The following is a 13,868-nucleotide window of genomic DNA, read 5'->3' on the forward strand; positions in this document are numbered from 1 at the left end:
AGACTTAAATATCTCAGCAACCAGCTGGATGGCTTGTTGTGAAAATTAGTTCAGATACTTGGAAAATGGATCCTATTAATTTCTGAGATGACCTGCTTTTCATGTAGAATCAACAATATCTGATAACAATTAAGTCCAAAAAATATAATGTTGAAAAACTTAAAATAACATTCACATTAATGTATTTTGCTTTACATGTTAAGTTTCTACTATGTAATAACATAAATGTAAAAAAAAAAACTAAACAAAAACAAAAAACAATATTTACACTGCTAACAAAAACTTAGGGATATATGGCTTCTTGTATGATATAAGAACGTACCTAAAATTAACTATAACCTCTTCTGGTGAATTTAGTTAGACCTTTTCTAACTTTGCAAATTTACAACTATACAAAGTGTCAGAACCACAAATTGGCCACTAAATGTTTGGATTCAATGACTATTCAGTGATAAAGTGTTTGAAATAATGGTATTACCATTGCACAAATTTATTTAAAAACCCAAAATTTTATATATAATATCAGTGTAGCACAAACTTTTTTACATTTTCCATAAGTTTTACCCTAAAAATTGACATATTCCTATTTTTGGTGACACAAACTGAACAGCAATTCTTCTGTTCAAACCAGACATTATGTCAAAAGTCAAAATCTAGGTTAAGTCTTTCCAGTGACTTGTATAATTGGATTATAAATAGTTTAATTGAAATGTGTTTCATTTGACTGGAGTTTTGCTTGTTTAATTTCTCTGTAAAGTTCCACAAGATTACCCTTTTGTGAACTAAACATAAGCTCAACTGAAATGTGCAAATGGGTACACAATCAGTGCACAGCCTTACACACACATGAAGTGTGACCTTTTTTTTATCTAGTAAGATTACTACGTCTTCCTAATAGTTTACTCAGCAAATAGCTGATTCATGTTGTATTAAAGGGGCAATAAGCTAATCGTTTCACCGTAAAGTTTGCTGTTAAGTGCTTCCTGTAGACCAAAACAAAGTGTGTAACGAGCCACATTTACCTCCTCCTCCCACTTGCCTTGTTTGCAAACGAAAGTGCAAACAAACCGAGCAAAACAATATCTTCCTTTTGTGAAACATGTTGAAATAACTTACAACATTTATGCTGTTACTTACTGTCCAGGAGAGGAGCTAGCTTTGAGTCAAATTGTAGCTTCTTTAGCTCTCGCAGTGATTTCCTATTTGAAAATGTAAGGCCAATGTTAATCTGGATTATGTCCCTTTCTCTATCTGACAACTTCTTCGCCAATGACTGTTGTTTTTTTTTTTTGAGGTAATGTTGGTTCCTGGTCGTCTTCTGGTCAATGTTTCGTTCCGCTCTCTGCCATTTTGCTTCGAAAATGTGCTGCCATAACTTGCTGGCTGAAGCCTTTTATAGGGAGGGAGGCTGAGGGCTCTGAGAGAAGGGAGGAAGCTGCGATTCACAAGGACATATATGAACCGGACCGGTTGGTAAACACGGTGCTGGAGATCAACACAGAGACAGTGTGTGACGTAATGCTATAATTCAGATAAAAATCACACCTCTAGTTCTTCACAATTCCTCCAATCTAGAAATGATGAATTTCCGCTTATTGCCCCTTTAAGGTTTAAATTAGAATATTGTATTTTTTTTTCTTTTTTACTGTTAAAGACACTTTAAGAGAGAGTCTTTAATGGTGCTGCTTTTTACCAATTCTAATAAGCTAATCAGATGCAAAGTTTTGAAAAAGTTTCTTGATAGACAGTTATTCACATTTTCATTCATTCGTATGAAGCCAATAAAATAGGCTGATGTCATCAGATAGTAGCATTTCAGTTTATGGTATTGGCATTGCTGTGATTGCAGAATACTGCTTGTTAAAAAAAACACTTTGAGGGGAAAAAAAACACAAACTAAATTAGTCACCTGAATCTATTGTAAAATAAAGAGACCATCATTTGTCCAGTTATGTTCACTGGAGGGTTTGCTCATGTCAGGCCCAAATGACCAGTAATGTACACCCTGTACACCCTGTACAGGTTGCCAGTCCATCTCAGGGCCTAAGCTGAACATAACTGAAAAAAAGTGGCATATGTTGGTCTGAAACACAAGCCATGCATGCCAAAGTTATTGAAACGTGTCTGCTTTCAATGGACTGGAGTTTGTTCAGACTCCATCCATCAGCTTCCGAGTAAATGTGGATGAGTTGTGATTGTACCATGTATGAATAGTAATTATTCTGGCCGACATGGTTGCATGCCAATAGTCTTCTGCTTTTATATGTAATGGCCAAAGAAAATCCTGCTGTCTGCATGTGTGGACAGGCAAGTCCTGACAGTGACTTGATTTGCCAAAGCTTGTCTAGAAATGAAGTGAAAAATTATTTCACAGGGACTTCCCACACCTTACTCTAAAAGTAAAGCCAAACCCTACAAACTATCCCCCCCCCCAGTAATGTTATTAAGCTAAAACTTCAAAGAGAGGGGTAAATGACAGTAATCTCTGATCTGATTTTCATGAGATGGGGACTCATGATTTGTTGTATGCTCATGGTTAGTTCACTATGTGACGTTTTGCATAAATACAACAAATCAGGAAATGACCCAAACAGGAAATTTAGAGCAACCCTATGAGCTACCACAGGTGCTATGGTGAAACTGATTCCAGTTGTGACCCAAAATGTCAGATTTCAAATCAGAAAACTGAGCTAACGGTGTTAATGGAGTTAAACAAAGAATTCTTCCCATAATGTTTTCCAATGCTCATTTTTTACTTCTGAGGTTTGTTCATTTTAAAATGTCTTGACTTTACAATATGACTTTTCTTACAGCTGAAAACCTAAAGAAATTTTGGACTTTTTAAAGCATTTTTTAACAGTTTTATTGACTTTGCTTCACAGTGCTTGTTTGTCGATGGTTGTCATCCAGACGGGGTGTGACTTTGCAAGGTGGAGAAGAATGTTACACCTACACATAACTGTGCTCCATCACCACAGCAGCTCCGCCATGTTTAACTGCCCAGGCTCACTGAACACTTTTCTGGCACGGTGTCATTCTCATGAGGAAAAGTCTTATTTATCCTAAAAAAAATTATTAGATTTTATCTGTATGTGTCTACAATTTTGATCCTTTTATTTTAAACTTGTGATTGACACTAAGCAGTGTGTGACGGTTGGTAATTTTAGGTTATCCCCTCACACCAAAACATTTCCACACCCTTTCAGAATCAGAATCAGAATCAGAATCAGAAAGGTTTTTTATTGCCATATGAGTGAACAGGTTCACATCATTAGGAAAATGCTGCGGTACTTGGTGCAGACATAAAAACAAAAATGCTCCTTGTTCTGGGTGCGGCTAAATATGTTGGACAACAGTCCAACAACAGTTCTGACACATTAAATATCTACAATCCGTGTCATATTCCAGGATAGCTGAATCATTTAGTCTAAACCACATTCACACCCACCCGCAGTGGCACCCACAGATTCCCAGTAGCCTATAAGAGACTCTGATATGCTGACAGCTGGAACACAGACAAAGTAGTATTTGCAAGATTAAAGACAAGGACAACCCACTTCCTTAGCCTGTATGGAGGATAGTCAGGGTAACTTCTCTGATCAAGGATCATTATCTCAACAAAGCTCTGAAGAACACAGATTTACAGGTCAGCTCAATAATTACAGACACAAATATTGTTATTTTGTTGTTGTACATAATACAGCAGTAAAGATTTTACCTCAATAAAGAAATATTTAATCATCGAGTATTTAAAAAAAAATCAATGGATTTAAACAACTTCTAATCAATGTTCAACTTTTACAACCTGTTTCAGGGCGTTCAAATCCAACAGGAAAGATTCAGGTTTTGGAGATATTTTCCAGGTCATTCTGATGTGAGTGAATTTTCACCTGAGGATGTTATTGTCACATCTTCTAACAACCTAATAAAAGTCCATGCAGAGAAGGTGAGTAATGCAAACTTCCTGTTGTAAAAAGAAAAACTTGATCTGCAATTGAAACAACAGGATCATACAAATTACAAACATTAAAAACATTTCAAATGTGGTTTGCAGATTAACTGCTGATATTTTTTTCTGCAGCTTGTCTGTCTTTTATAGGTACTTCTGATGATGGTCATGTTTGTTTTTGTTTTCTTAAAGATGTTGCAGGTTTTTTTGTGTGTGTAGCAGCTGGTTGTCTGTTTTTCTGCTAATACTGAACAGTTGATGCTCTTACTTTATATCTGGTGTATCCCTTTTGTCCCCCTTCTTGTCTTCACTCTCTTTTCTCTTTCATTTACTCTCTTTGGCAAGAAAGTATAATGAAAGGACATGCTGACCCCCCCCCCCCCCCCCCCCCCACCCCCCCCCCCCCCCTTCCTCACCAACCCTCTTGTCAGGCCCAGCATGTAAAATCAGCAATAGACTAATTGAATAATATAGAATAATACTTATCAAGAGGGGCCTTATATCCCCAAAGCTCCTCTTGGCAAAGCAAATTTGTTCAGCAGAACACAGCAGCAAAACCATCATTTTGCTTTTATGATGGTGGACAGGACAAGGCAAAACAAACAAACAAACAAGAATAACCGATTAAATTCTAATATTATTTCTGATTTTTTTATGTCCAACATTTCTTGTTGTTGTTGTGCAGTTGGGTAAAGATGGCACCGTAACAAATACGTTTTCCCACCACTGTAAACTACCATCAGATGTGGAGCCATCATCTGTGAGCATGTCCATGGAAAGCAGCGGGGTCCTGACTGTGAGAGCTCACAGGGTATGTCAGTGTTTAATCCTTTTGTATATTACACTTAAATAACAAAAAAGTTACGTATTTATTTATTTTAAGTCATTGTGCGTCTCTTTTATTTCAGCAGAAGTAACATGAGCTGTTAACCTCAACCTCATATGAAACGCTGGATTTTAGCGAACTCAAGCGATGGACGATTGAACTACATGGTGCAACATTTAAGGAACACTGGAAAAATGAGCTACATCACACCAAAGCCCTTGGATTTGCATACAATTTGAAAGCTTAAAAAACGAACGAACAAAACAAAACAAACAATCTCCAGTAAAATTACTTTACAATGATGTGACATTTGAGATAAAAAAGCAACAATCAAATTCGTGAATAATTTGTGAAATTAATAAATCTGATACTTATTAATAAATTCACGAAAATATTAAATGCATGGCTAAACTTATCTCACATTTCTTGCTGTTCTGTCTCATATGTAAGAGTTGGCAAAAATGATAAAATCACCATGTGTGGATCATGTTCATGGAATTCTTTTATTTTTTTTTTATTTTTGTGATTAAAGATATAAAACAAAAATCAAACAGATTTTTTTATTGGATTAAGACACAAAGTGTTTGCTGGCCATTGCTTTGAGATGATACATTTTTCTTAAAGACTATTTTAACACTCTTTTCTCTATGTCAAGATGCATAACCATCCTGGAAAATTACCGAAATTTTTCACCAAATCTCTTTTTTACGGATAGAATAAAGACAAAGTGCACCTGTGCATTTACTACTGAGGCGGATAATAAGTGACATCTCCCCCGATCCTTTAGCTGAAATACAACCCCACATCATTTATGGTCATAAAAATTTACTTGTCTTTATTTGGGTAGACATCTTTATATGTTTCATCAGACCTGTTCATCAGAGAAAACAATATTAATTGGGTAAGTTTTAGAATGCAAGGATGTTTAGCTATTTTATTTTATTTTTTGTTTTTTTATTATGTTTTTTTTTTATTCTTGTTTTTTTAATAATATGGATAAAGATTCTGATATTGTAGTTAATAATTTCTTCCAGTAAGTCTCATTGATGACGGCTCGGACAGAACTTTAAGACAACGGTAAAAACTAACGGAAGTGACGACAGCAGTAGTCATGGACGTTTTAGTTTACGGAAGTTTTTCACGAGTTGGCTGCTAAGTGTAAACGTTACGGTCGCTGTGGTTCCTGTGAATACGCTGTATGACTGCAGCATTACTGCCTTATCATATTTAAATACTGAAGTTTTATTTAAATGCTGCTTTCTGTCTCTACAAAGAAGCGACGGGTTGTTTGCTGTGGGATTAAACCGAGCCGTGTGTTGCTAGTTTTGGTAGCATCATGGCACCAGTTCCCCCTCCAGGATCAGTTATAGTCGCTGACTGGCATCGATGTAAAGAAAGCAAAGAATATTTCAACAAAATTCTACATAAGAAGAGACGCAGGACATTTGGTAATGACAAATAGTTTCTATGTTTAGTCGAATTACTTTCTTAATTTGAACACGCCATTTCTTTCTGTGTCAGTGTGACAAAGTAAACCTTGAATGCTGGAACTTTAGAAACCAGAATTCATCACAAATACTGACTTACAGATTAATATATGTATCTACCAACTTTAGTTTTGATGTTGGATTAAGAGAAATGACTGAAGCAATAATAAGAAATCACAGAAAACAAAACAAGTCGATGTAAAATTTTACATTTAGAAAAGAGCTGTAATATTGTGGTGTGTTGGTGCTAATGAGTGTTTTTCTACCGGTGAATGAAAGCCTGTTTTCAAGTTTGATAGCCCACATTACAGATCTGGAAATAATCAGAAAGTTTTTGAATTTGCGTTAAAATGTGTGAAAGGAAGAAGATGTATTACCAATTCTGTCTAAGTCCTTTACCAGCAAAGATGTTCTCAGAGGACAAATGAGCTATTTTTCAGGAGGTGAAACACTTCAAATGATCTAAAACAGTCCATCTAATTTAAGATGACTCGTTTAAGAGAGAGAGACAACATGGTCAGTGAAACATGGTGAGGGGAATATTCAGGTGAGTTTGACACGTGCAGGTAATCAACACCATGACCAAGGATAACCAGTTCCACTCTGTTCTCCAGCTCCACTCTTTTTCTTTTAAGGAAGGATTTAAATTGCAGCAGGATAATGAGTCCCAAAACACCACAAAGCTTTGAGGAATGACTTGAAGACTAAAAAGTGATGACTGTCATGGATTTTCCTCTACAGTAGCCTGACCGCAACCCCTATTAAAAATTTATGGTGGCATTTGAAGACGTAAAGTCAAGCATACCACCACAAGTAGCTCTTTGAAACGATGTCGGATCCAGCTGCAATTACATTGGTCATAGGGTTTGTATAGAGTTCATGCAGTTATAGCACTTCACAGGATTTCACTGTAGATGACTGGAAAAGTCTCTGAACCAAAAGCATAGGAAAAAAATATTAAATTATGTCTGGTTAATTATTTTAAAGTTTTTTTTGTGTGTATTATGTATGAGATTTCTTAGAGTTGCGCACATCACATTTAATTAATCAGTACAGCTGTCAAATAACTGAAGATTTCTCTCAAATTATTCAAGAGCATTTCTGGTTGATAGTTTGGTCACAAAGCAGATGATAAAAACAGTGGAAAGAGGCATACTGACAAAAAAATAATGGTCCACGTCTTACAGGCCTGTTGGAATCTCCAGTGATGCCCCCACATATAGCTGTGGACACAGTTCATTATAAGATCTTCATCTGTGGCAAGAGTGGAGTTGGGAAAACTGCTTTTGCTGCTCGTATTGCGGGTCTGAACATTCCTAATGTCCACCATGAAACCACAGGTAGGTTCAATAAGCAATTACAGAGAAAAGAGAAGAAGCTGCTCTCAGAAAGTCCTCCAGCTAACGAGCTGCTGTTCTAGGCATTGAGACGACTGTGGTGTATTGGCCAGTGAAGCTGAGGGAAAACGGCAGAGTGCTTTTCTTCCATCTGCAGCTGTGGGATTGCGGAGAGACCGCCTTACGCAGATTTGATCATTTGCTTCCAGTATGTATCAGATCAGTTTCATTAATTTATTAGCATGAGTTGAATACTAATGTATGAAGAAAAAAAAATTTTTTTTATCACTCTTGTCTTCTAGTCCTGTAAGGAGCAGGTGGATGCCGTCCTCTTCCTCTTCTCCTTCACGGACAGAACATCCTTTGATGAGGTGTCAAATCAAATAGCTAAATGGACTGAGCCGTCTGTTGTTAAAGTGGTGGTTGGCACCAAGTATCCTTAATGTTGCTTATATAGACAATTTATCAGCAATATCTTGATATCTTCATTTGTCATCTTTGCATCTTGACATTGCACTAAAACCTCTTTGAAACTTTCCAGTTTTAATAAACTTTTTCCTTAACCCTTCCTTTCGATTTGACCTTTTCATGCACTGTGACGTGGCAGAGAGAGATGTCAGAGAGTTCCAGAAGAAATGGAGTTTACCAGTGCTGCGTACAGGCGGAGAGGTCAGCAATGGGCTGGGTGACGTAGCCCCCATCTTCAACTGCCTTGCAGAGAACTTATGGCATCAGGATTGTGTTAGAGCGGGAGCAACCTGTCACCACCCACTGCAGGAGGCAGTGACTTTACTTTAAAAGTTCCAATCTGAAAGTAATTTGTTCATTAAGATGAAACTATCTTAGCGGCAGCCATGATTAGAGCTGGAGATATCAAGGAAAGACGTAAGTGCTTCCTTCATAATTTAAATAGGATACAATCTTTGACCAGAGATGATTGTTCAAAAATTCTGTGCAGTGCGAGATTGTTTTCTCACAGTTAAAGACGAGGACAGGACAATGAGACTGAGGTATTAGGCTTAATGTGACAAGTTTTGTGAATTTAAAATACAAAACATAATCTAGAAATGCAGCTGCCTTCTGTACACCAACTCATCTGAGATGGACTCAGTGAAGTGAGAACTACAAGTTTAAATTCCCTCTGGAAATCATGAACTTTTATCCTCCAAGCAGAAGAAAAAAGGGGGACCATCCATCTTAGCACACCATTTAAACACACACCAACTGTGATGTATGGATGCCTTCTACTTTTGTGAGGGAAACAATGCAATAGATGCAGGTTTTAGAGCAGCATGAGCTGGCACAGCAACCGAAACAAAAGGTTTCTGTACCAGTTTCAGTTAATGGTTTTCAATCGTTGCTTTCTCCATTGACACTTGTCCCAACATTTTTTTGGGGGGAAAAAAATAAAAAATAAAAAAAAGGTAGTTACAAGAATCTATTTTAAAGAGAGAAAAAAAAAACTATTGTGTTTTGCTGCATGACTTTCCAAGTTTGAAAACCTGCTCTAACCTTTTTGATTATGTACAAATGGATGACCATTTAAATTGTTAGATTGCTTAAATCTCAGAAGATAGGCATGCTAAAAATGGTGGATGAAATAATGAAGTGGTTCAGCAGCTGATTTATAATCTACTTGAGGAAAATGTAGAGCAATTAAATGTGCATGCCACAGATGTTCCAAATAAATATTGTTAAGTAGTTGTGTTACATATCTCACATATTTCACTTGAGAACACAAGATTTTCCATCAAGTTGTCCTGCAACAGTATTTGAGGCTTCGCATCAGGCTGATCCGATTAGTTCATAAAAACTTTATTGATTTGGGAACTTCATGACAGGCCAATTATTTAAGTTAAAAAAAAAAAAGACTCTTCTTATAATAGTAGTTTCTGTGCATTTGTGAAGTGTTGCAGTGCTGGTTTTATGACTGAGAAAGAGAAAAAAAAAATTCAAAGTGAACAATGAACCTGAATTTCCTTTCAGAATAAAAATGTAAAATTTGGAAAGTGTGCAAGAGTCAACATGAATATATATAAAAAAAAAAAAAAAAAAACATAAAAAAATAAAAGGCAGTGTGGTGGTGGGGTCTGCATTTTATGCCCATCACTCCTTAGATGACAGTTCCTTCTTCCATACTTCTTTATCCGATCTGCAGTAAGAAACAAACTAGGGTTAGATTCATGACCCCCAACTTCACATTTTAAATTAAAAGATCATGTGTGCATTTATTTTACCTTGTGAGTGTTACAAGTATCATGGCAGTTGGATGTCCTGTCTGACTTTTGGACAGATGTAGCAGAAAAGAGTGTGGCGGTAGTCCCAGGACTTCAGTCTTCAGATGCTCCACAGACACATGTGCTGGGAAGAGAGCGTGATCCAGTACCATGAACCGCTGATCCCTGAACATGATACGAGCAGAACACAGGCTAGTTTGGACATGGATCAAAAAACGCTTCAAGGATAAAATGTTTCTGGTTTGGGGTTTCTGGCTTATAAATCCATGTAGAAACAACAATTCAGCATTGAGTGTGGTTGAAGTTACTTTTTAGAGGAGATGATCAAAAGGTCATTGAAGAGGTGGAGGTAGATGTCCATAAATGACATTCCTGAGCTGGAAGTGCTCTCTAGAGTCAGCAGTTTCATGGGCCCTTGGAGGATCAGAAAGCGTGTGCTGATGACCAGAGGAACAGACTGGATGGATAAAAAGAGCATGTGTTACAATTTAGTGATCCTTTGTTAAGAAACCTTACAGACTCCTCAAAGTGAGGAGGGAGAAGAAAAAAAAAAAACAAAAAAAAAAACACACACACACAAACCTTAATGTTGCCAAAATCTAGTCGTGTTTCCAGGCAGAGTAGTTCTTCCAGTCGTTTCATTTTTTTGACCCCCTCGTCACACTCTGTCACAATCTGGTCAGAGCAAAGCAGAGGAAGTACTCGTTCGTTACCATCGCAAGAGAGGCTATATCCATTTGCTTAAAGTTGATAAATGGGGAGAAAAATAAAAACCACACAAATACCAAGCTGCCCACTTATAATCTGGATTGTTTAAAAAAAAATTTAAAAGAAAAACCTGACAAATTTTTCTTGGACTGGTTTGTAGCTCAGCAAAATCCCAGGTTTAAAATTTCCAATAATCACCTTAACTTTTGTAACAAGTCATTTAATAAGAACACAGAAGGTAGAGAAAAAAAAAAAAGGTAATTGAGGGAAAGTAGGAGAAAGATGTGCAAGCAAGTCTCAGTTAATGCCTGTCGATGTATCTATACACCCAACAGTGAATACCTTTACCTCGTGGACGGCATCGATTGCCTTTGAGAGATTTGATGCAGAGTCAGTATCTGGTTCAGTCAGTTTCAGGGTTCTCTAAAATTGGAAGGGAAAAAAGTAAATAAAGACCCACACACTTAAAAACGTAACCCAAGGATGGCTATATATTCATTTTAAACTTTTAAAGTTTACCTCCAGTAACAGTTTTATACGTGTAATTCTCTGGAAGGGAAGGACTAGAAATGACTTAAGAGTCTGTCTTTGACACATTGGGTTGCCTTCCAGTGTTTTCAGTGTATGAAGAAAGTTTCTGTTCCGTTTCCTTTTAATTGGGAGAGAACCAAAAGGGTTCGGTTCAGACTGAGTGTTATGAGAAGTTGGTGATGTCAAGTACAAGCAGTGGTATTAAAATCAGAACAGGCTTACAGCAGCTGGTTGACGAGGGACTCTTGGTACGTCATATTAGTCACATAAGGTACATAGAGTTTGTGAAAATCCTGGCAGTGTTGGAGCACAATGTCTCCAACCTGAGACATGAACATGTTCTCTCCCAGTCGAGTTTCCAGATCCATAAGAAACCTAGAAGAGAGGAGAATCCAGCTAACAAATATGGCCTGAAGAAATCATGCAAATTGCCAGGCATTGATGCTTTGGAGTTGCATGTCAATTAAGAGACCAGAGTCTCTTATGTGTATTGTTCATTTGGAATATTCTTTTACCAAATAAAGCTGAATCAACCTGTTGTGATGCCATTATTTTTTGCTACAAGGTGTATAAGGAGCTCTGACCTTTCACTGGCTGCCTTCACTTGGTGAATGTTGGAAAATAAAACATGATGCTCCATTTTGGTCAGAGTCGTCTTCAGTGCCTTTGATGCAAAGAAATGCTTGACTGCCACTTCAAGGCTTTTTAGGTAAGATGCTTCAGAGCTGATCAACTCAAATATGGACTTTTGAAGGGAGAAAAAAAAAAAAAAATTATATAGATTTTAATGTTTAAAAACTATTGTTGCAATAATTATAATGGCTGGTACCATATTAATTCAGTTAGTGTTTCCCATTTAAAATTAACACCCATACAGACAGTGGGCATGTGTTGTTTCCCAGCAAAATAATGACCCACTGGCTTTTAGCATTAAAAAACAAAAGTTTGACACTTCTTTTTTGTTTAGTAGTTATTAGCTTTTCTTACTCCCTTAATCACTTCCTAAACCTTTAATATATTTAACCAGATTTCAAAAGAGATTTAAATTGAATTAAAAAGACAGAAATACAGAATGCTATCTTTATGGGATCTGCGATAAATGCCACAATAGTTCTTTAGTAACACAGCTTAGAAAGTGTACTTTAATAATTTGAACAAGTTACTGTACACTACCAAACAGTCAGATGCTGCGTGGCTTGGAAACAAAACATGCCGACAGACCTTATGTAAACATTTAATAAACTTGAGCACAAGAACATGCCAACATGGAAAATGCTCAGCTATAGCTGAGGTGTATCTGAAAGCATAGATCTCACTTCTTAGCTTTTATCTCCGCATAACATATTTTCCTTTTATGCAATTACCTATACTCAGTAAAATATGAAACTGCTTCTCTCTCTCTCACACACACACCTCATGAAGGCGAATCTCTCCAACTGTTAAGCTGCTGAGCAGGCCAGATGCCTTAACCTCATCCAAATCTTGCCAGAGGGTGCAGGAAGTCACCCTAATAGGTTGAGGCGAGTATAGAGTTGCACCAGGTGATCTTTGCTGAAGGGACTCTGTGCTTGAATGGCTGCAGGGGTTTGGAGGTGACTGTAGGCTCCGAAGATTCTGGGGATTTATCAGTTCAGACAGGCAACCGTCTCTGAGTCTGTGAATATCTCCTCTCACAGCCTGCAAGCAGTAGTCCTGATACAGTGGGACTGCAGACCAAAAGGGGAGAGACAAGCAAGCAGCTTTGCGTTGCATTAAAAGTTCTCCTTCAGGGACTGTTGAGAACTATATCGCGTCAAACTTACAAAAATGAATGTACTTTGACTGGAATGACACATTCAACATTTCCCCTTTAAAAGGATCTGCTTCCCTGTAGAAGGCCACATTGCGTTAAATGTAAATCCTCTGCAAAGACACAGACTTAATCTCCCTTCTTACATTTCATGACTTTTACTCAAATAATCCAGTGGGGACAAAGTTGAGTTGTCTTCCTGAAGTCCAGGTGCTGAAGACGGCATTGTTAAGGGAACTTTCAAATTCCATGTGCGCATTAATGCCATTGACTTCAGAGCTGTAGAAATGTCTATGGGAGGACTAATAAAAAATTATACATTATCAGAATCCTACATAAAAAACAGCTTTACTTAAGTGTTACAGCTGTACTGTAAGCTGCAAGAGTTCCTTACCTGTAATCCTCCACCTGATTCGTGGACTCACTGCTCATGTCAAGGTTGTTTTCCAGCTGGGAAACCCCTAAACAAATCTGCTCACTTGTCTTCATGGTTGGCATTTGTGACACTAAAGTACTGCTTAGCTGGTTACTTCCAGCACAGGACTGCAGGTTAGAGATGTCTCTTCTCAAACAGTGACTCTCCTTTTCTTCAAAACCAAAATGAGCCATGCTGATTTAGTTTGGGACTTTTCTTTCACACAACTTCAGCTACAACTGCTCTTAAACCCTAACCGACATGCAACAACAAATGCATCTTTCATTTACCCCCAAAACACTACTAAATAGTGTGAGCTACATGCACTCTGAGCTTTTGGGCCGCAATCACATAAACTAGAGACAGGTGTGATTTTCTTCCTGTTTGTAGGTCTACAAACAGTCTCTTTTGGACTTTTATGTGGCAGAAAAGATAACTGCGACTTCAACTAGATCCATCATTGACTGTTCTGACTCATTATTTGAATTAATTATTTGTTCAAAGCTTCAAATAAATCTCTCGATCAACTACACCGTTGTCAAGATGACAAACATCACTGAACTGATATTTCTGGTTGGAAAAAAAAAAA

The 13,868-nt window shown here is 37.3% G+C and overlaps 2 protein-coding genes and 1 pseudogene across 4 annotated transcripts; 2 read left to right on the plus strand and 1 right to left on the minus strand.

The window, feature by feature from the left end:
* Positions 1-640: 640 nt before the first annotated feature.
* On the minus strand, positions 641-13,632 carry si:ch73-15b2.5 (rho guanine nucleotide exchange factor 19). Its single transcript, XM_041980285.1, has 14 exons — positions 13,259-13,632; positions 13,011-13,166; positions 12,878-12,942; positions 12,489-12,781; positions 11,660-11,820; positions 11,298-11,450; positions 11,064-11,193; positions 10,893-10,967; positions 10,419-10,511; positions 10,145-10,293; positions 9,837-10,001; positions 9,657-9,751; positions 5,521-5,522; positions 641-653 (listed from the first exon to the last, which is right to left on the minus strand). Exons 1-12 carry the CDS (start codon positions 13,471-13,473, stop codon positions 9,706-9,708), a joined length of 1,701 nt encoding a protein of 566 aa, XP_041836219.1. The 5' UTR covers positions 13,474-13,632; the 3' UTR covers positions 641-653; positions 5,521-5,522; positions 9,657-9,705.
* LOC121636629 lies at positions 3,308-5,171 on the plus strand (annotated as a pseudogene).
* Positions 5,883-9,631, plus strand: cplane2 (ciliogenesis and planar polarity effector 2). Of its 3 annotated transcripts, none has more exons than XM_041980286.1 (5): positions 5,883-6,223; positions 7,450-7,602; positions 7,683-7,807; positions 7,902-8,032; positions 8,175-9,631. In XM_041980286.1, the coding sequence occupies exons 1-5, from the start codon at positions 6,112-6,114 to the stop codon at positions 8,395-8,397; spliced, it is 744 nt and encodes a 247-aa protein (XP_041836220.1). In that variant the 5' UTR covers positions 5,883-6,111; the 3' UTR covers positions 8,398-9,631. The 3 variants fall into 3 exon arrangements, with proteins under 3 accessions (XP_041836220.1, XP_041836221.1, XP_041836223.1); XM_041980287.1 differs by having other exon boundaries at positions 6,207-6,223; positions 6,749-7,602; XM_041980289.1 differs by lacking the exon at positions 5,883-6,223 and adding an exon at positions 6,262-6,809 and having other exon boundaries at positions 6,898-7,602.
* Positions 13,633-13,868: the final 236 nt, after the last annotated feature.

Source organism: Melanotaenia boesemani, chromosome 3 (genome assembly GCF_017639745.1).
Source record: "Melanotaenia boesemani isolate fMelBoe1 chromosome 3, fMelBoe1.pri, whole genome shotgun sequence".
Classification (NCBI taxonomy): Eukaryota; Metazoa; Chordata; class Actinopteri; order Atheriniformes; family Melanotaeniidae; genus Melanotaenia; species Melanotaenia boesemani.